At 37.2% G+C, this 23,036-nt stretch overlaps 1 protein-coding gene across 2 annotated transcripts; it reads left to right on the top strand.

Annotated features, from left to right (window-relative positions):
- Positions 1-1,089: 1,089 nt before the first annotated feature.
- LOC136847266 (uncharacterized) lies at positions 1,090-17,780 on the top strand. 2 transcript variants are annotated; one of them, XM_067118793.1, is made up of 6 exons: positions 1,090-1,829; positions 4,547-4,635; positions 6,684-6,772; positions 9,357-9,447; positions 10,785-10,912; positions 17,293-17,780. In XM_067118793.1, exons 1-5 carry the CDS (start codon positions 1,687-1,689, stop codon positions 10,877-10,879), a joined length of 507 nt encoding a protein of 168 aa, XP_066974894.1. In that variant the 5' UTR covers positions 1,090-1,686; the 3' UTR covers positions 10,880-10,912; positions 17,293-17,780. The 2 variants fall into 2 exon arrangements, with proteins under 2 accessions (XP_066974894.1, XP_066974893.1); XM_067118792.1 differs by lacking the exon at positions 17,293-17,780 and having other exon boundaries at positions 1,091-1,829; positions 10,785-11,617.
- Positions 17,781-23,036: the final 5,256 nt, after the last annotated feature.

The following is a 23,036-nucleotide window of genomic DNA, read 5'->3' as shown; positions in this document are numbered from 1 at the left end:
CATATATATATATATATATATATATATATATATATATATATATAAAGCACTATCAATGGTCTGTCATTGTACAGTGCGACAGAATCTGTTGTTTGTTTCATGAAGTCACGTTTCTCGTTCTTTATGAGCCCGTTTACACAATGCTGATGATCATGTGTATAGCATACCAGAATTTTTTAGTGTGGTGAAGAATTATGCATGACAGTTCCTAAGTCTTTTGTTCGTTTAGATGAAGTGATATTTAAGAGTGTTCGTACTAAAAGAAGTGCCAAGGAAATGAAGATTGTCCCCCAAAATTTGTTTTATAATCAGTACTAAAAAAATCTACACTTTGAAAACAACAGCAAATGAGTAAATCGTCAACATCAAAAGTAAGAATTACTGGGAAACAATCAAGTGTGCTTGTGAAAGTCATCGTCAGAACTTAAGATTACGTGAAAACTAGCTCAGGATGTGAAACTGTCATTACCAGAATATTACTAGAAAACGTCAATTTTGGTTCTGAAACTTGATTTTTCTCTTGAAGTATTACTGAGAAGCTTCAGCTTCATTTGTGAAACTGAACCAAAACACAAGATTATTGAAAAGCTTTGGCTTCGGTTCTGAAGAAGTAAATACAAAAAAAAAAACTTTGGTTGCAAGATCATGAACGTCAGAAGCCATATTTTGACATGAAATTTCCCAAATCTGTCAGACTAACGAAGAATCATTTAAATCGGAATTCAGATTGATCTAGTGTTACCTTTAATCTCTGTCCGAGTAAATAATTATTTGTGTATGTGTGGGCTATAAAGAAGGGGCAAACGACGTTGATCTCTTGTGTTGAACGAGAGGTGGACCCCGATTCTGATGTTCATTTGGCAGAAGAAGAAGCCCCTGGTAACCCGGTTGACAGTCTGACAGATCAGATTGGTGCATCCGTGAAGGTGACACTGACGGAAAGGACCAACACGTCATCATCAAGAGGACCACTTGCTCTTTTAACACCAGAGTGGATTGGGAAAGGGAAAACCCTTGACAAGATATATGTGTGAACGCTGACTTCGGACAAAGGCAGGTAATGGTTGAGGCCACGCAGAGGGAATATTATTCGCTTTAAGGAGCCTGTGAAGCAATGGCGTCTAAACATTTCATTCAGAATATTGGTCTACCTTCGTCCTCACTATTGGGGATTTAAACGTTGTTATTGTGTCTACGAAACAGAGAGTTAGGACCTCTGAGAACAGGTTTTGGTCATATTTTCAAAGCTTCTGGGCGAGTTTACCAGACAGAAGCACTGGGTGCAAAAAAGTTTGACAGCTGACAGCGAGACAGAGTTGGACAGTAGACAGAGGGAAGTCGTGGTGGGAATGTCATTCCCCACAAAAAAAAATTCCTGCAATTTACTCGGACGGGCACAGATGACAGGGAGTAGAATGAATTCAAGACATTAAACGAAGAAATTGGGTAATATTTGGAAAACATTCACCCTCTTACCAAAATGGCCCAGAATTGTGATCAGTAATAAATATAGACAGCATTTGGTGGCTATTCATACACAGCTTAGCTTATTTTTTTGGTAATTCTAAGAACGCATGGAGGTGCTGTTTATCAGTGGAATTTTTTTTGACTACAGAAAAGGGTGCTTATGGTGCAGTGAGATGACTTAATACTGGTAACTAATGTAACTTGTATGTTGTATGAAATATGATGCAGGTGGTTTGGTTTGGTTGTTATAGAGGACAGGCACCTCTGAAGAGGTCTGATCTTGGTTTTGGGAAAGTTTCCCGTTGGAATGTGCCAACGACGACAGCAAGATTCTGTAAACCTTCAGTTTTCCTTAAATTTGTGTAAGTTTTCACACATATTTGTAGGTTTTATGGCAATGTATTGAACTGAGTTTTTTTTTATTATTATCTTGGCTTTAACAGGGGTCATTTAGAAAATCGTCAGAATGAAACGAAATCAAACGAGCACCAGCAAATTAAGACTAGGAGATAGGGAGAGCTGGTACATGACCTATTTTCCTTCCTTCCATGTTTGAGTAAACTTGTGGTTATACTGTTTTAAGTGTCTACAATTACTTTAATATTGGTGAGTGTTCAGCTTCCAACATGCGTAAGTGTTTACAGTGTTGTTACTAAATTGGTAGGCGACATATACTGGGCCTAAGTCAAGTAGGCTCTCAGTGTACAAAAAAAAAAGGCCCCAAGTGGTAGGCAGGGCCGTACGGGGGATGAGGTTAGGACTTTGGGCTGACCTGGAGATAGCATAGCCTAGCTACTGTTTCATTGACCATATTTTGGCCGTATTGGCAACCGCCTTTGACCTATTAGTGTGAATAAATGAGGGGTTACTGTACCTTTGCATCATCATATATTTGTCTTAGAGGCTAGAGGAACCATGAAAAACTAGCCAAGGATTTGGTTTTCACTCTGGCTACCTAAAATTAATTGATCACGGATCTAACTTTTGGTATTTGGTAATCAGGCATAAACTCAGGGGGTTAAAACTTTACTTTAGTTGTGCGGCCTGATTTCCGCCAGTTGTCGACTGGGACAGGTTCCTCAAACATAAATAGACATAACCTATCCCATAATGCCAGGTCCTGACTTAACCAGATCTTACCTACCTAACCTGACTTAGGGCAATGTGCCCTGACCCCCCCCCAAAGGCCGTAACCTGTCCCGGTTGGCGACTGGCGATGAATCAGGCCACGCAACTAAAGTAAAGTTTTACCCTCATAGCCTCTGCTTATGTAATTTACAATACATACACTACCCAGTGCTTGGGCTTGCCCCTGAATATCATAGTCCATCCAATATATACACTGTATAATGTATAATGTTCAGTATATACACTAGTTTGTTATGCAAGTTCTTGGCCCCTCTGCCTTTTCTATAGAGCTCATTCCAATTATTGTAACAGATACTAAACAGATACTTAATAACTAAATACATAGAATAAGTTTTTACAATGTTTTTAGCAACAAAGCATTATTTGAACATTATTATGTAAAGCCAATATGTCATCTGTTGTCTTAGACAACCTTACTCTTAACAGTGGCACACAGACTCATTCCAGTAACTCCACAAGGTCTGAGATCCTGTAAATCAGTGTGATTGCCTCAGTGACATACATTCCTGAGGTCAGCTCATCTCAGCTGTGTTCAGTCATTAGACTGTGGATGCTCCCCAGAATATAAACACTTGGAGTCTAATTATGGGCCACCATTCTTCATTAGTGGGAAGGTAAAAATTAAATGCTTTCTTTTTTCTTGATTAAGCAGAAAGAGGTCATTTGACATCAGATTGTCAATCCTCTCGTGTCAAACATCTTGGCATCCTTTAGGGGCTTCGTGGATTTTGACAGCCTTGATATGTGAGACTGGCTTCACACATTTACAAACTCATAGATATTATAATGAAGCAGAAATTAACTGTGGTCTCATTATTAACCTACCTCTTGGTCTCGCTAGTGACCTACCTTTATGGTCCAATTATTAACCTACATTTTACGATCCCATTATTAACCTACTTTTTACGGTCCCATTATTAACCTGCCTTTTATGGTCCCATTATTAACCTACCTTTTATGATCCCATTATTAATCTACCTTTACAGTCCAGTATTAGCATACCTTTTATGGTCTAAGTATTAACCTACCTTTTATGGTCTCATTATTAACCTGCCTTTTATGGTCTCATTATTAACCTACCTTTGACGGTCTCATTATTAACCTGCCTATTACGTTCTCATTATTGACCTGTCTTTTACGGTCCCATTATTAACCTGCTTTTTACAGTCTCCTCGTTAACTTACCTTTTACGGTCTCATTGTTTTTTTCACAATACAGAAAAGGGGGCATATGGTGCAGTGCAGGTGAGATAACTTAATACTGGTAACTAATGTAACATGTATGTCGTATGAAACACGATGCAGGTGGTTTGGTTTTGATGTTATTGAGGACAGGCACCTCTGAGGAGGACTGAGCGAGGTTTTAGGAAAATTTCCTGTTGGAATGTGCCAATGACGACAGCAAGATCTGGCAGTTAAACTGACAAGACATTATATACCTGATGTAATACTGGGGTCTTGGGTGGATTTAGATTGTTTTCCTTTACATTCTGGGGAATGGTCAGCGACTTTGTGATATATTTTAATAAGACAGAGGCTTAGTTGTGAATATTCTGTATGTATACATTAATTACTAAATGCAGCTCATTTGAAAGTTTTGAAAAGGTGTTATTGTTAACTAGCATTTCTTTATGACAAACTTCACTTTAAACATCTGCTGGGGTAAGTTGCTGTGTTTACTGCAGTGGAAAAAATCAATCTTTAATGACCAAGGCACTGTAATTATACAATTCAGATTCATTTTATGACGTGGTATTAACTATAAGGTAATGCTTTGAAATAAAAGGTTTTGACAGTTGGATATCACGTGCAATTTTAATAATGTTTTTATATAATGCTGGTTCCTTCAAAACTCAGAGTGGAAAAGGTTCCAGTCATCAGCTGAACTAAATGCCCAGAAAATTGTTATGACTTTCGTAAATGTATTCCAGGTTTTCCAATGCTGGAAGACAGTCAGCTCAAATTGTTGGAACTGCACTGCCAACCATGGTCTCGTCCAGGATACATCAATTGATAGGAGGTAGGGTATTTAATGTTGTGTACATGGATTTGTGTATTATTTCAGGGTAAAACTATAGAACAACTCCGTACGTCTTATTACCTTGGAAGTTGAGTTTTCATATACTTTTAGTGTTGCTGATGAAGGAGGTAGTGTTGTTTATTGGCAGTCAATTGTTATTAACTTCACATCTTCATCGGGGACCCTTCAGGAACGACGGGCTTTTGATGGGGTAAAACACAGGGAGGCAGAATGGACCTGTTATTGTTATTGCCACCCTGGAGTGGTTACGGGCATACTCAAGGCATATGGGCACCATAAGTTCAATGAGGGATTTGCTAAGGAAACCTATTATAAAAGGAACTATGCTAACCTTACATAACCTAGTAGTCTGGTGTTACTTAGAACCTAACCTAGTAGTCCGGTGTTACTTAGCAGAAGGTACAGATCAGTCATGTTTTTTGTAACTCTCAGGAAGCCTCTTAGGTGATATGGACTTAATAACTAAATACATAAGATAAATTTATAGGAGTACAGTCCCATTATGGCAAATGATAAATAAATACTGTAGATACAAGGTGAATAAAATCTGCTTTTTACAATGTTTTTGGTAACAAGCATCATTTGAACATATTGCATGCAAGGCCAATACTATATATGTGTTCTGTTGTCTTAGACCTTACTCTTAACAATTGTATACAGACTCAAGGTCTGAGATCCTATAAATCAGTGTGATTGCCCCAGTGACATACATTCCTGAGAGCAGCTCATCTCAGCTGTGATCAGTCATTAGACTGTGGATGCTCCTCAGAATATAACCACTAGGAGTCTAATTATGGGTCACCATTCTTCATTAATGGGAAGGTAAAAATTAAATGCTTTCTTTTTTCGTGATTAAGCAGGAGGAGGTCATTTTACATTAGATTGTCAATCCTCTTTTGTCAAACATCTTGGCAACCTTTGGGGGCATCATGGATTTTGACAGCCTTGATATGTGAGACTGGCTTCACACATTCACAAGTTCATTGATGTTATATTGAAGCAGAAATTAACTGTGGTCTCATTTTTTACCTACCTTTTATGGTCTCACTATTAATCTACCCTTACGATTCCATTATTAACCTACCTTTTATGGTCCCTTTATTAACCTACCTTTTATGGTCCCATTATTAACCTACCTTTTATGGTCCCATTATTAACCTACCTTTTATGGTCCCATTATTAACCTACCGTACCTTTTACAATCCCATTATTAACCTACCTGTTACTGTGCCAGTATTAACATACCTTTTATGGTCTCATTATTAATCTATGTTTTACAATTCCATTATTAACCTACCTTTTATGGTCTCATTATTAACCTACCTTTTATGGTCTCATTATTTTTTTGACAGTACAGAATAGGGTGCATATGGTGCAGTGCAGGAGAGAGAGCTTAATATTGGTAACTAATGTAACGTGTATGTCGTATGAAACACGTTGCAGATGGTTTGGTTTGGATGTTATAGAGGACAGGCATCTCAGAGGAGGGCTGAACGAGGTTTTAGAGTTGCCTGTTGGAATGTTCCAATGACAACAGTAAGATCTGGCAGTTAAACTGACAAGTTGTTATATACCTGATGTAATACTGGGGTCTTGGGTGAATTTAGATTATCTTCCATTACATTGATAAGACGAAGGCCTAGTTGTGAATATTCTATACATATATATATTAATTACTAAATGCAACTCTTTTGAAAGTTTTGAAAGGGTGTTATTGTTAACTAGCATTTCTGTATGACAAACTTGAAACATCTGCTTGGGTAAGTTGCTGTGTTGACTGCAGCAGAAAAAAAACAATCTTTAATGACCAAAGCACAGAAATTATACAACTCAGATTAATTTTACGATGTGATATTAAATAGATAATGCTGTGAGACAAAAGGTTTTGACGGTTGGATATCCCATGCAATTTCAATCACATTTTTATATTATGCTGGTTCCTTCGAAACTCAGAGTGGAAAAGGTTTCAGTCATCAGCAGAACTAAGTGTCCAGAATATTGTTGTGACTTTCGTAAATTTATTCCAGGTTTTCCAGTGCTGGAAGACAGCCAGCTCAAATTGTTGGAACTGCACTACCATCCATGGTCTCATCCAGGATACCTCAATCGATGGGAGGTAGGGTATTTAATGTTGTGTTTATAGATTTGTGTATTATTTCAGGGTAAAACTATAGAACAACTTCGTACGTCTTATTGTCTTGGAAGTTGAGTTTTCCTGTACTTTTCGTGTTGCTGATGAAGGAGGTGGTGGTGTTTATTGGCAGTCAATTGTTATTAACCTCACATCTTCATCGGGGACTCTTCAGGAACAAGGGGCTTTGGGTGGGGTAAAACATAGGGAGGCAGAATGGACCTGTTACTGTTATTGCCACCTTGGAATGGTTCCATGCCTACTCAAGGCATATGGGCGCCATATGTTCAATGAGGGATTGGCTAAGGAAACCTATTGTAAAAGGAACTGTACTAACCTAACCTAACCTAGTAGGTCAGTGTTACTTAGCCGAAGGTACAGATCAGTCATGTTTTTTGTAACTCTCAGGAAGCCTCTTAGGTGATGTGGAACGTCAGACCACTTATGTCATAGCCTCTGAACATTTTTGTATGTAAAGCCAATACTATGTGTTTTGTTATCCTAGACACCCTTACTCTTAACAATGGCACACAGACTCAAGGTCTGAGATCCTGTAAATCAGTGTGATTGCCCCAGTGACATACATTCCTGAGGTCAGCTCATCTTGGCTGTGTTCAGTCATTAGACTGTGGATGCTCCTCAGAATATAAACACTTGGAGTCTAATTATGGGCCACCATTTTTCATTAGTGGGAAGGTAAAAATTAAATGCTTTCTTATTTCTTGATTAAGCAGAAAGAGGTCATTTGACATCAGATTGTCAATCCTCTCGTGTCAAACATCTTGGCATCCTTTAGGGGCTTCGTGGATTTTGACAGCCTTGATATGTGAGACTGGCTTCACACATTCACAACCTCATTGATATTATATTGAAGTAGAGATTAACTGTGGTCTCATTTTTTATCTACTTTTACGGTCTCACTATTAACCTACATTTTACGATCCCATTATTAACCTACCTTTTACAATCCCATTATTAACTACCTTTTATGGTCTCGTTATTAACTACCTTTTATGGTCTCATTATTAACCTGCCTTTTATGGCCCCATTATTAACCTACCTTTTACAGTCTCACTATTAACTTGTCTATGATCCCATTATTAACCTACCTTTTATGGTCCCATTATTAACCGACCTTTTACGGTCCCATTATTAACCTACCTTTTACGGTCCCATTATTAATCTACCTTTTATGGTCCCATTATTAACCTACCGTTTACGGTCCCATTATTAACCTATCTTTTATGCTCCCATTATTAACCTACCTTTTATGGTCCCATTATTAACCTACCTTTTATGGTCCCATTATTAACCTACATTCTATGGTCCCAATATTAACATACTTTATTAACCTACCTTTTACAGTTTCACTATTAACCTACCTTTTACGGTCTCTTTATTAACCTAACCTCATTATTAACCTACCCTTTTACAGTCCCATTATTGACTTACCTTTCATGGTCTCACTATTAACCTACCTTTTACGGTCTCATAATTAACTTACTTTTTCTGGTCTCATAATCAACCTACCTTTTACAGTCTCATTATTAACTTCCATTTGCGGTCCCATTATTAACTTTCCACCCACTGTCATTCACCCACAACCATCCACCTGCTCTCCACCTATAACCCTCCACATTCAACCTCAGATCCACAGTCCTACATCCACAACCATTCACATACAATCTTACACCCATAACCCTCTACCCACAACCATCCACATACAACCTTACATTCACGGTCCTCTACCTACAAACCTACACCCACATCCCTTAACCATAACCATCCAACCACAACCTTCCACACACAGCCTAAAACCCACAACCCTCTGTTCACACATTTACACCCACAATCCTTCAATAGCCCACACCCACACCAGTTAGGGATTGAGAGAGAGAGAGAGAGAGAGAGAGAGAGAAATTTGTAATGTTTAACCTGTAGAAATCTCCCATTAAGCATGGATGAACCCCATATGCATGAAACTTCTGCAAATATCCTACTTTTTGAATTTTTATGTCACTCTATCCACATTTGATCGCCACAATTTACCTCCAACATAATTCCACAACGCACACGACTTAATAAGCTATACAGGAACGGATCTGAGTTGAGATTATTAATGTGAATTGTACTACAAGTCCAATTTTTCTCTTCTTACTAAACAGCTATTCGTCACAAGTGAAAGGGGGTAGTTTATGAACGACTGCGAATGCTTACAAAATAAAGGGTAACTTTTACTTACATTTGGTATGCAGTAACGTGGTATACCATCACTTGGTTCCTCTTCCGATCCGTTCTTGCTAGTGCCCACAGCTGAAATGAGTGCTTGCCAAGTGAGATTTGAACCTTGTTTCCTAGGTTTGTTTTCCCAAAAATTTTAAATTGCTATTTGTTTTTAATATCTATTCACGAAACGTAGTCATAACTGCCCTAACTCAACTGAGGGAAAGTAGAGTTTGGAACTGAAAATTTTGGCTTTAGATATTTCAAGTGTCATTAGTTTTTTCTTCTTTGATGATACTGTACATGTTTGGTGAATTTTCTTTTTAAAGCCATTCTTTTCTTTCAGAAACAAGAAATTGTCCCACTGATGTGTACAGGTTTTTATGCAGCATCTTCAGAGGGTTTAAGACAAGACACTTTCCTTGCTGCCAACAAAAGTAATTATTTTTGTCCATGTTTTTGGATGTTTACAATTGTTTTGTTTCTATAAATCCACATTTTCATATAACCTCTTCTTGGATCCTCTTACATGACTGTTGTCCATACTGGTGTTTGCCAATGAAATCCAATTTTTTGCTTATATCTCATTTTCATTTCCATTCTGGTAAATAATTTGTAAAAAAAATTTCCATTATATATATCATGAGATTCATGGTGATAGTATGTCATGCTTTTCAGTGTTCTGCATTGCGGGTAGTAGCTGCACAAACATTCATAACTGATTTAGAGGATTATTTTTCTGTATCACTGCTTGTATCCTGTATTCATTTTTCATAGGTTGTTTTACTATTGTTCCAACATGGTTGTCAACTGTCTTTGGTTTTTCATATTTCAGTCTTTGCTGCTTTTAAGAGAAAACCTTTCAGGTCCATTGCTAGTATTGTGGCAGTTTTCACAAAAAATTGAAAGCTACGTATAAGTCATTTTGTGTCATATTCGATTTAGCCAGGTGTCTGATCTATGGATATTGGATAAACATCTTTTGATCCAATCCTCACTTGTGCAGTGTGAAACTGTAAAGAAGTTTTATTTTTTTCTGTTCAGAGTCTGTATTTTCAGTTTGATGAATTGAGATTGAATTAATTGACTTTGTTTTCATGGATAAGAGCAAACCATTTTGGGTATCTCTCTCTCTCTCTCTCTCTCTCTCTCTCTCTCTCTCTCTCTCTCTCTCTCTCTCTCTCTCTCTCTCTCTCTCTCTCTCTCTCTCTCTCTCATGGGATTGCTTTCCGCAGCTTCCTCATCATCATCCTTTTAGTTTGACGTGGAAAATAAGCCAAATTCAGTCGTTTTGGCATTGAGCACTTACTCACTTACTGTCCAGAATACCCATCTAGTCCAGGAATCCATTTGTATCATTTGTCTAAGATATCCTTGGCTTTCCTGCAGGACACACATAATCCTTCTCAAGGATCCCAAAACACATACATACTTAGCAAGGCCCCTCTTTCCTGTAGTTAACCTCAATGGAGCCAGAGTGACAGCAATGGATTTGAAATATTTTTCTTAGTCTCCTCAGTACATTCTCCTCAGTACATTCTCAGAGACTTATCATATCATATGTCATACTCCTGCAATCTCTCTCTCTCTCTCTCTCTCTCACAGTACATAACTAAAGTAATGTCAGCATACACTTTGAAGAAATTCATATCTCTTGTCACTTTCATACAATGGAGTTTAAAAGTACCATGACATGAATTCACGTCCAGAATTGATTTTAGTGTTGAGATGACAGTTGTGGTTCGCATTCTAATGTAAGTTCTTTGCTTTCCAGGTATAATTGAGAATCGGGAACCTCTCAACGACAGACAGACATTGCATGCAGTAATCGAAGTTCCAGCTCATCGGATGAAGAAAAATTCGTACTAATTTGAAAATGACAAGAATATATTTTTTTTTTTGGTAAAAGAAAGAGACGTTTTTCGTATTTTGGCTTGGAGGGCTGTTCAATTGCAGTTAAATTGCTGTGCCATGATATTTCTTGTTCTGACTTTATAAATAATAGATTTGGTCAATGTTTGCATTTTTCAAGAGAATTTTTCTTTAGTCTAGTGGCCCCTGAAAGTAAAGGCCATTATATCACTGATTACAGTTTAAAGAGTTGGCTTAGCCTTCATTAAATAGAAAAACGAAAACTTATCATTCTTTCCTTTAAAAAATAACAATTATTGTCAAGGTTGAAAAATAAGTTGTAGTGCCAGTGGATTTTGCCTTTCATGTAATAAGTTGTCTTTCATTATTTTCTTCTTATTATGATATAGCTAATGTGTACAGTTTAGGCATTCTTTCATTTGGGAGAGAAGCTAGGTACTAATAACTCAACTGAGCGTTGATTGTAATATTGCCTAAGGAGGCACTCTGTGTCTCATAATATTATTAATGGAGTAGAGGGTACAAATATTTTATATTTGCTTGTACCTGAATGCCCCCAGTGAGAGCTTGCAATGGTGGCACTAGCTAGACAATGGTTGATGACAGGTGAGACTTCCTATGCTACCGTGAGTCATTTATCTCACGTGTCTATTTCACACTCCTACAAACCCTTTCCCCCGTAGGAGAGTGATGCTGTTAGTGCACCTCACGCGGTGAACTGTAGGCATTACTTAAGGTTATTTGCAGCATCCTTTCGGCCCCTAGCTGCAACCCCTTTCATTCCTCTTACTCTAACTCTGTTCATATTCTCTTTCTTCCATCTTACTTTCCACCCTTTCTTAACAATTGTTTCATAATGCAACTGAAAGGCCTTCCTCCTGTTACAGATTGGGAACCTTTACTCGATTTCCTTTTCAGCACAGAATGACCTCATCAGTCCTAGCGCTTGGCCTTAGGTCTAATTTTATATTCCATTTCTAATTCAGATTTCTTACATGTGTGAATGTTTCCTAGTTGGTAGCCTTCCTCTGTGTAATGTTACCCAGTCACACCAACTTGAGAGGTCTTGAAAGGAGAAAAATCCTACTGCTCATGCCCTGAAGACAAGGCATCATTCTCCCTTGTGCTGCTTTGCTGTTGTTTCCTGTTATTGTGATTTGACATTCATTTGTTTTCGTTCTTGCAGATCTCTATTTATTTGATCTGCTGTGTTTACTGTGAGTGCTCACTTTTTCAAGTGTTTCAGTCTTTTCACGATCCTGGTATTTCTTTGAATTTCATCTGTGACTGTGCTTGGGTTTTTAACTTTTAAGAATAAGTTTTGGAACTTCAGAAGGTAAAGCTAAGATGCAATGCATTATTACTCGAATTGAATTCAACTTGTATTTTAATATTTTACTTTCCAGCAACTGATCTGCTCTTTCTGTATTTCCCATTACCTTCTGTTACTTCTTTCTTATGAACACCTTAATATTCTTTGGAAGGTTGAATTTCAAGTCAATGGCCCCTGTGGGATTGTTCCATAAGAATAGTGCTCATCTTCTGGTTTGTCTGTTCAGTATTTTGACCTTGATACCAGTACATTGTAATGGTTACTTTCTCTTCCCCGTTTCTCTCTCTCTCAGATGTTTATTTTGTATCCTTTTTACTGGCTTAGTATTAAGATATCTAATTATTATTGTGATTTTTATCCTTTCTCTTTAACGTGCTGGTGTTTGGCAAGTATCTATACCTTCTTCAGGGCTTGCCCAGTCGTGTGGGCAAGGGTGAGGGTGATTAATCCTGCAGTTCATTTAAGACAAACCCAAAATCTTTTCATAGCTGAAATAGCTATTTGCTGCTGCTGCTTTCAGCCAAGTGTTCAGGTACAAGTGAAGATGAGAGGTTTGTATCCCTGAAACAAAGACAAGGTTAATTTGGTCATGGATTTTGTAAGGCTAATATATATATATGTATTATTTCTTTATTGTTTTAAGAGAAAAATGCGGTCATTGTTGTGTACCTCCTAGCTTATAATCAGGGATCTAATTCGTCAGTCAGTATGCTCTGTAATTATATTCATTATGGATAAAGAAAAATATTATAATGTATTGAATGTGAACCTCTACTCTGAATCCAGATATATTACATTCTTTAAAGTTAGATGTTTACAAGCTAAATTTTGAAGAAATTAGTTGCAATAAGTCTTCATAAATACATATTTTGATTACTTAGATCTCAACATACAAATGTCATTGGTTCTCTGGAGTCTTGGAGTTTCACAAAATTAAGATTTATTCAGAGGTAATATTTACCTTTGCTCTGTAGAGCAAATACAAAATTATATATCTTATTTATTGTGTATTAGGAGAACTTAGTGTGTTTTGGCCTTACTGCATTTGAAATAAAGTAGAGTTGGATTTCCAACGTATAGGAAGTGTTAGGTATGGAGGCGGTGTGTAAGAAGTATCATAGCAAAAATAATTTCAAATAGGCCACAACCCAAGATCCTGTAGGCAGGTAGTGCCATCAGTGCACCTCATGCAGTGCACTGTAAGCATTACTCAAGGTTCTTTGCAGCGTTTCTTCTGCCCATAGCCGCAACCCCTTTCATTCCTTTTTTTGTATCTTCATTCATATTCTCTTTCTTCCATCTTACTTTCCTAAACAATTGCTTCATAGTGCAACTGCAATGTTTTCCTCCTGTTACATCTCGAAAGCCTTTTTATTCTTAGTTTCGCTTTCAGAACTGATTGACCCGATAGATCCCAGAGCTCTGCCTTTGGTCTAAATTTTATGTACGGCAGCAGAATTATTACTAAGTGCCACACTTTCCTCTTTGCCATCCTCAAGTCGTATCTCAGCACTTTTCCTCTGCAAGAGTCCAGTCTTATAATCCTAATGCAGTTTTGGTTTGTGTGAGATTTATCATTTGTGGTAACTTTCTATTATAATTTATATTTGCTGTTTAGCCTATTTCCCCATTTTCAGAATAAGTTTTGTCTACGTTTAGTCTTGCTGCCTCTAGTAACCTTGCTGCTCTCTCTCTCTCTCTCTCTCTCTCTCTCTCTCTCTCTCTCTCTCTCTCTCTCTCTCTCTCTCTCTCTCTCTCTCTCTCTCTCTCTCTCTCTCTCTCTCTCTCATAAACTAGATTTGCATAGGATCATTGAAGGATTCATGATTTAACCTCTCTCTTTCTCTCTCTCTCTCTCTCTCTCTCTCTCTCTCTCTCTCTCTCTCTCTCTCTCTCTCTCTCTCTCTGTGAACTAGGTTTCATAGGACCATTGAAGAGTCATGATTTATCTCATGGGTGGTATATGTTTCATGATGGAGTCAAGAAGATTAACTTCTATTGAGAATGTAATTCGTCATAAGTATGAACTTAGTCTCATCATCATCATGTTTATTTTTTATCTGGTCTCTGCTGTACAGGTTTGAGCTCTTTCTAAGCTCTCGTCTGTTGTGGGCATTTTCTGTCTGCATTCCCACATGTTCCTGGTATTCATATGTGCTTTCATTCATCCAGCCATTTTGTCATTTCCAAATATACTAATTTTTGGGCTTAATTCAACCCCCCCCCCCTTTCCATTCTCATCACCTGTGAATCACTGTGGCCTTGTCTGTTATTTTAGCATCACCGGTCCGAAGCATCCCTTGCAAAAATTCTTTAGTTACCTTCTATTCATATTATTTCGTTCCACAGCATCAGCACAACCACTTTCCTGGCCAGATATTTTCATGTTGTCCTTTACCATTCATCCATAAACTTGGTTATACTGATACTGATTTCATTCTTCTCCATTCCACTTCAACATCCAGGCCTCTTCCTCTGTCTGTCTCTGCTGTTAAGACCAGGTTCAGCTCAGATAGCAGTTCTCATGTTCCTTCCTTTTTGTATTCCTTGTTAACATCTCCAAAGACTATGATTTCAAATGAACACCACATTGTGTGGAAGCTTGAGTTTCAAGTCAATGGTCCCTGTGGTGGACTTGTTGCATATGAATAATAATAATATAGTCTTCCCTAAAGTTTTTATATTATTCTATAGTACCCTCGCTTGTACAAAGAGTCTTGAACACTTTCGTTTTCTTAATACAGTGTCAGATACCCTTTGGGTCCATGAACATATGTTAAAAGGGTCTTTTCTGCTTGGTACATTCATGTAGATGCTTCTGTATAAAGATGGTCTGTGTCTAGCACTAGGGGGCCATTTCACAAAAAGAGTTATAAGAATTTTTATAATGAAATTCTCTTTTCGTGTGGTACTTTCATGTAGATGCCTCTTTATAAAGATTGTCTACTGCTGATTTTGCTCTTACAGAATGAGACTGAAAATTATCTTTCCTGAAGTCTCTAGCACTAGGGGCCATTTCATATAGAGTTAAAAGATAGTTGGTAATAGAGAAACCTCTGTCTTTGCTTGGTACTTTCATGTAGATGCCTCTTTATAGATTGTCTGTTGTTGATTTTCCTCTTACAGAACGAGACTGAAAGTAGTCATGTCTGAAGTCTTTCTAGCACTACGGGGCCCATTTCATATAGAGTTAAAAGATGGTTGGTAACAGAGAACTTCTGTCTTTGCTTGTTACTTTCATGTAGATGCTGCTTTATAAAGATTGTCTGCTGTTAATTTTCCTCTTACAGAACAAGACTGAAAATTGTCTTTTCTGAAGTCATTCTAGCACTAGGGGGCCCATTTCATATAGAGTTGAAAGATAGTTGGTAATGGATAACTGCTGTCTTTGCTTGGTACTTTCATGTAGATGCCTCTTTATAGATTGTCTCTTGTTGATTTTCCTCTTAAAGAACGAGACTGAAAATTGTTTTTTCTGAGGTCTTTCTAGCACTAGGTGCCATTTCATATAAAGAGTTAGAGATTGTTGGTAATGGAGAACTTCTCTCTTAGCTTGGTACTTTCATGTAGATACCTCTTTATAGATTGTTGTTGATTTTCTTCTTACAGAACGAGACTGAAAATTGTCTTTCCTGAATTCTTATAGCACTAGGGACCATTTCATGTAAAGAGTTAAAAGAGTGTTTGTAATGGAGAACTTCACTTTTGGGTTGGTACTTCCATGTAAATGCCTCTTCAAAGTCTTTCTAGCACTAAGGGACCATTTCATATAAAGAGTTAGAAGATTGTTAGTAATGAAGAACTTCTCTCTTTGCCTGGTATTTTCACGCAGATGCCTCTTTATAAAGACTGTCTACTGCTGATTTCCTCTTGCAAAACCAGATGGACAATTGTCTCCTCTGAAGTCTCTCTAGCACTAGGAGGCAATAAAATTTGTATAATGGGGAATTGAACTTATGTACTGCAGTGCAAACTAACTAGGAGAAATATGCCTAACACTTCCTTAGGGTTATTTTATATTAAATGTAGAAAGTTATTGGAGGTTATGATCGCATAATGCAGAGGGCGTTAATGGCCAAAATACTCAATATATATGTAAAATGTACACTTATAAATATATCATTTACTCTCTATAGAATGTAAGTACATTTCACTAAGTAACAGCTGATTTTGTTTGTGTTTTTTGTGAATATTTTTGAAATGGCAGAATAAGTTCATTTGGAGAATACAAAAAAGAGATTGGGATGTTAAGTGTCAAGTGCATTGTTATTTTCATTTTAAGGAGTTTCAGTGTTTTTTAAAATAAATGTGTGTGTTTTTTTTAAACCCATGTTTCTCTCTCTCTCTCTCTCTCTCTCTCTCTCTCTCTCTCTCTCTCTCTCTCTGTGTCCAATATTTCTTGTAATATTTCAGTGTGGTAAAACTCTCTCTCTCTCCAATATTTCTCATAATATTTCGGTGTGGTGAAATTCTCTCTCTCTCTCTCTCTCTCTCTGTCCAATATTTCTTGTAATATTTCAGTGTGGTAAAACTCTCTCTCTCTCTCTCTCTCTCTCTCTCTCTCTCTCTCTCTCTCTCTCTCTCTCTCTCTCTCTCTCTCTATCTCTCAATATTTCTCATAATATTTCGGTGTGGTGAAATTCTCTCTCTCTCTCTCTCTCTCTCTCTCTCTCTCTCTCTCTCTCTCTCTCTCTCTCTCTCTCTCTCTCTCTCTCCAATATTTCTCATAATATTTCGGTGTGGTGAAATTCTCTCTCTCTCTCTCTCTCTCTCTCTCTCTCTCTCTCTCTCTCTCTCTCTCTCTCTCTCTGTGTGTGTGTCCAATATTTCTTGTAATATTTCAGTGGTAAAACTCTCTCTCTCTCTCTCTCTCTCTCTCTCTCTCTCTCTCTCTCTCTCTCTCTCTCTCTCTCTCTCTCTCTCTCTCCCCAATATTTCTCATAATAATTCAGTGTGGTGAAATTCTCTCTCTCTCTCTCTCTCTCTCTCTCTCTCTCTCTCTCTCTCTCTCTCTCTCCCCCCCCAATATTTCTCATAATAATTCGGTGTGGTGAAATTCTCTCTCTCTCTCTCTCAGGGTCAAAGACTTCAAGGTGAACCAGAAGCCGTGCCAAAGTCACAGATGACTTGCGTAAATGGCACGTGAGACTTTTTAAAAAGGTTTGTTAAATTAAAATCAATTGATCATGTGGACGCACCCTTAGAGGTATGGCTTAAATGAAGGTACTCGAGAACTAATGAGATAGACTAGGCCTAAAAATCTTTTTTAGATATTGACCTATTCAGGTAAAAATGGCCAAGGACTATCCTGCAAAACGCAAGATTATCGATAGAAAATGGTCCTTTAGAATGGTTTACAGAGAAAGACTAATGTATAAGTACTACTATGAAGTCATCAAAGAGAATGGCCCAGCAGAAGGGCATGAATAATTTGATGACGTCATTGGTTGTGACGACAACATTCCATTCACAAAAGCTGTATAGTAAGGTTGTGACGTCATAGTTGATGACGTAAGTATATGTAAAATAAAATGTAGAATATAGAGTGGAAATAAAAACAATAGATAACCGGACAGTCTTTTATTTATATCCAAGAGATAATTTCAAAGGTAGGGAAGGTTATTCGTGGTGATAAAAAAATTTTTTTTTTTTTTTTTTTTCCCCTTGGAGCCAGCATTGCAATACCCCGAAGGGGGAATGCCCCCAGCAGGAGGTATACAGCCAGTCGGGTACCAACTTTGAAGCCGACCTAAAGGGCTTAAGTTTTCTAAGCTGGCAGCTGAGTGGCCGAGATGGGAAAAAGGCTTTTCAATACTTCCCCTGTGCTTTCCCAAATGTCTTGCAGTTTTCTGTTACATAGACCCTTTCAAATGTCAAAGAAAACGTAAGGACAGAATCTCCCAAGATGGTTGTGGTCAAGTTACCAACGAAACAAGCCTTAGCTTACGTTTGCTCCAAAGGCTGTGATTTCGTACTCGAGTAAATGCTTGCTTGACTTGTAGGGTCTGATGAATCATGGGGTGTTAAACCCGTAGATTTGTACCGCCAGAATTTCATCTCTAAGTATAAAGCCCAAAACAATCCAAAGTCCAGTTCCTCTATGGATAACTTGGAAAAAATCTACTGGGTGTAAACGTACACTCTGACATTCTGCTTTCCGTTTTCGTTGAGCTTTCGAAACCAAGAGTTTCTCTAACGTCTTCTTAACTGGAAAGTGAGCCTTTTAGCTAACCCACATAGAAAACCGAGCAGGAACAATAAGCAAAAGGCGGTAACGAAGCCAAATATAATCTCGAACGTCTTAGCCATCTGACACTGACTCTGTGCCTGACAGAATTCTTGACTTTGAGAGCTGTACAGGATCATTTTACTTGTAAATATAAATTGATACGGCCATTTTATCCTCATTATCAGGTATATTTATATATAAAACTGACAATTTTCTTTAATACAGATTTTACTAAAATAACTTAGCATATTTTAAAGGTCTCACACCGTCTGTTCTCTGACGTCTTCTAGCATTCTGACGTCAAATTTGATATAAAGATTTCAATAATGGCGGAAAAATTGAAGTCTAATCATGATTTTAAACATGGGAGACTTAAATTTGACACAAATATTGTCATTTTGACATCAAGATTTGACGGAAAAGTGCTGAAATATCTTGAAAATAGGCTCCTGTGACATCCCAGCCAATGTGGAAATGCCCTATATGAGTGACTTCAGATTCCTTGATTATTTTTCAAGTTAGTTCCATTTAGCTGAAATTTTTAATACTGAAATGAGCCATTTTCACTTAATACTTTTATCATTAGGTTTCATTCCTTCAAACACCTTTGCCTGACTAACCTTTTTCCATGTCAATTTGATGATACATTGTTTAATTATAACTTGAAAGATGCCAAGTTTCACGATTAGAGGGACATTTTTTTTTTACTAGAGAAATGTACACACATTAAATAATTTTGCTTATATTCTGTATTTAGACAGCATTTTTTGCTGATTAGTTGAATCTATCTTCAAAATCACATGCTTGCTGCATTGTATTTTATTAATGTGCTTACTTTACATTCTTAAAAATTTCGCAGTCTAAAGTTATTTCAATTGCATTTTTTAGGCTTAGCCTGTTAACCTAACATGGACCAAAATTTCTTAATTTGGTGCTTTTTCAGTTTACGTGATAATTTCGTCTACAAGGTTTATTTTAAAAGAATGGAATATTTATTTATATTCTCAGATGTCTGAGCAAGAGAATTACAGTTATTTCACAAAAAGACAAAGAAAATCTAATAAATTTTATTTACTTCAAATTACAAGTCATCCTGTAGTCTGTTACAACAAAAGCAATTAATTACATCAAGACACACACAGTCTCTCCAAAAGCAGACAAGTGACCCAAATACCTTCAGGTGGAACAAGCGCCCCTTGAGGCACATCCCCCCTCCCAAAACAAACCACTTCGTCTTATAGGCCTAACACCATTCAATGTAAGTGATTGAGTCAGGTAAATGGTCAGAGACGTGCAAAGCTACTATCCTCCTGCCCCGTTCTTCCTCCCCCAGCAGGACAGCAGGTCGGACTAACGTCAACCTTCACCGTACACGTGGACCACTCGGCCAGTTTAGGTTATGTGAGATACGTCTTACAAAAATCCACCCCATTGCCAGGTAATTATGTAGAAATGTTCTTTCTGCTTTCAGTTTTAACAAGACTTTGAAAAGCAGTTTTGTACTGATCTCCAGGACAGGACTAAAGATTAAGAAAAATCGTTTCATATAGCTCACCAAATTGATAAAAAAAAATCATTTTTGCCTTGCTTATCAAAAATTGCCTAAAAATGAAAATTGCTGTTTAGTAGGGCACAAGAACATATTAAAATGACAGTTTTAAATACTAGAACAGAGCTGCAAGGTACCAAAAAATGCAACTTTGTATTGATCATCAGTACAGGGCTATAGAATAATGGACATTGCCTTTTCATATGAACCATTACAACAGGGCTACCGTTGTAACAATCACTACCAAAGAATGAATACTGGTAAAGAAAAACTTCATGAAAAGTTTTCTTCTTTTAAGTTTTGACTTTATACCTCAAGATGCCTTTAAAATGCTAATACCACACTATTGGTTTCAGTAACTTATATTTTTTTTGTCAGCTTTTAGGGCAAACTAAATCTTTACCTTTGATCTTATTCTTGGCGAAGTGGTCATCCTTTATAATCAAAATGTTCTTTAAAGAAAATACTAAACTTCTATTCTTGTGAGTTCTTTTAGGAAAAAAAAAAAAACACCAGAACTGACATATCTTAGGGCCCCAAAAACCGACACTTTGTGTAAAAAAAAAACCCAACTGACAATTTGTAGCCAAAGATCTCCATCGAACCGACTGTTTTTATACAAAAACAATACTCTACATAAAAAAGAAAAACGACTTTCAATGCCAGAAACTGAAGAACAAGTGAAAATACCACGAGTCTCCACTTTCTGGGCAAACTCAACCCTGGCTCCCACACTGACAAACTTTGTAGGCAAATGAACTCCATTTTCTGTGGAAAAACTACACCCACACTAACAAACTAAACGAAAACATAAAAAGAAAGTTTCTTAAAGACTTCCTAACCAAAGGAAAAAATTAAATAGATACAGTGTGTATAAAACTTGCAAATCAACATTTTCAAGCCAAAAAATCAATATCTAATCATTTCCAGCCAGCACAAAAACCTCCCTTGAATCAAAAGACCTTCACAAAAATAAAAAATAAAACTCACCCGAACTAACACTTTCTAGGCGAAAACCACCTACCGAACTGATAACACTTCCCAGGCAAAAAAAACTTTCAAGACCTATCACAATGGAAAACGATCGCTTCCATTGAACACATTTTCTGGGCAAAAACCTCCCTAATAAAAATTCTCAAGTAAAACTAACAGTCTCCTCCAAGGATACACACATTTTAGCCAAAATCTCTCCCAAATCGACGCCCCCTCCAGGCAAAAAAGGAAAAAACTTCTTTGAAATGACCTACTTTTGGAGCAAAGCTTCCTGAGCATAAAATTCACGAAATATAGAGAGATTTTAAGCGACACATGAAGCCTAGGAGCAGCTCTCAGACTTATAGGTATTCTAATAAAAAGTGTCTCCAAAACAATAATATATACTTTTTTGGCAGAGAAAACACCAAACTAACAAGACTTTCTAGGAAAAAACAGACAAAATAACGGACTTCACAGTCAAACCAAACTAACAAACTTTCTTGCGCCCCCCCAACCCCCAAAATCACGAACTGCTAAATTTTCTAGCCCAAAAATTCCAAACCAACAAACTTCCTAGGAAAAAACACATAAGAGACTTCACAGCCAAACCAAACTCCCTAACAGACTTTCTTGACCCCCAAAAATCACGAGCTACAAAATTTTGTAGCCCAAAAATTCCAAATTAACAGACTTTCTAGGGAAAAACGTACAAAATAAGACTTCACAGCCAAATCAAACTTACTGACAGACTTTCTTACCCCCTCCAAAAATCACGAACTACTAAATTTTCTAGCCCCAAAAATTCCAAACCAACATACTTTCTAGGAAAAAACATAAAATAACAGACTTCACAGCCAAACCAAACTCCCTAACAGACTTTCTTGCTACCCCAAAAATCACGAACTACTAAATTTTATAGGCCCAAAAATTCCAAACTAACATACTTTCTAGGGAAAAACAACATAAATTAACAGACTTCACTGCCAAACCAAACTCCCTAACAGACTTTCTTGCCCACCCAAAAACCACGAACTACTAAATTTTATAGCTCCAAAAATTCCAAACTAACATACTTTCTAGGGGAAAACAACATAAATTAACAGACTTCACAGCCAAACCAAACTCCCTAACAGACTTTCTTGCCCCCCCCGCCCCCCCAAAAAATAACGAACTACTAAATTTTCTAGCCCAAAACTTCCAAACTGGCAGACTTTCTTTCTACATCAAAATATACAAACTAGCGAGACTTCCAAGGATAAGAAGTTAATTTTAACTAACAGACTATCACTGAAAATCACAATGGAACAGACTTAACAGCAAACAATTTAACAAGCCTTTTTTCGGCAGAAACTTACAAACCCAGACATCTTGAAAGCCCTAGTAACAAAGTTAATATATTCTGTAAAGGCACAGCCATTAAAGTTAACAGACATCCTGAAGGCAAATCAGCCATAGGCTTACAGACTACATGAAAGTACAAGCAACACACAGACATTTTGAATAAAAATATGGCATAAACTACCAGAATTACTTTAGAGAGAGTATCACACAATAGTGTAGAAGCCAAATCCAAAGAGACTTCCTGAATTTAAAAATATCAAAAGCAGACTTTCTGAGAGCCAAGTACCACGAAGAATTAGACTGTATCAGCGTTAAGTTTCACAGATCAATTGACTTTCTAAAAGTGAAAGTATCACGCAGTAACAAACTTCCTGAAAGAAAAAGTGCCACAACCAACGTCCCGAAACTTTAGACAGTGAAATTTGAAAGTATTCCAGACTAAAAGACTTTCTAAAACCAAAACTATCATAAACCAAGAGACACGGAACCAAAATCTGCCAGAAGTAGTGTCTTCCTGAATCCTAATTGATCTTGAACAAATGATTTTTTCCTAAATCCTGGACTAGTTTCAAACACCAGCAAGCATATCCTGTGCTTGAAACTTTGCATCACGTATTCAGATGATAGCCTACTAATGATGATGAATCCTGATTCTATCATCGAACACTAAAAAAAAGATATTCACAGATTATCACAAGCAAGGCCTGAAGTCTGAACTCCAGTGTAA

The sequence above is a fragment of the Macrobrachium rosenbergii genome, chromosome 16 (genome assembly GCF_040412425.1).
Source record: "Macrobrachium rosenbergii isolate ZJJX-2024 chromosome 16, ASM4041242v1, whole genome shotgun sequence".
NCBI classification, from domain to species: Eukaryota; Metazoa; Arthropoda; class Malacostraca; order Decapoda; family Palaemonidae; genus Macrobrachium; species Macrobrachium rosenbergii.
The sequence above is the reverse complement of the archived record's forward strand: the minus strand, read 5'-3'. Positions and strand labels throughout refer to the sequence as shown.

Bases quoted from the DNA above. Each gene is read 5' to 3' on its own strand.
- LOC136847266 (XM_067118793.1), top strand. From the start codon at position 1,687: ATGATGCAGGTGGTTTGGTTTGGTTGTTATAGAGGACAGGCACCTCTG. The intron at 4,636-6,683 runs GTAGGGTATTTA...AATTTATTCCAG, and splicing joins GATACATCAATTGATAGGAG to GTTTTCCAGTGCTGGAAGAC. The intron at 6,773-9,356 runs GTAGGGTATTTA...CTTTTCTTTCAG, and splicing joins GATACCTCAATCGATGGGAG to AAACAAGAAATTGTCCCACT.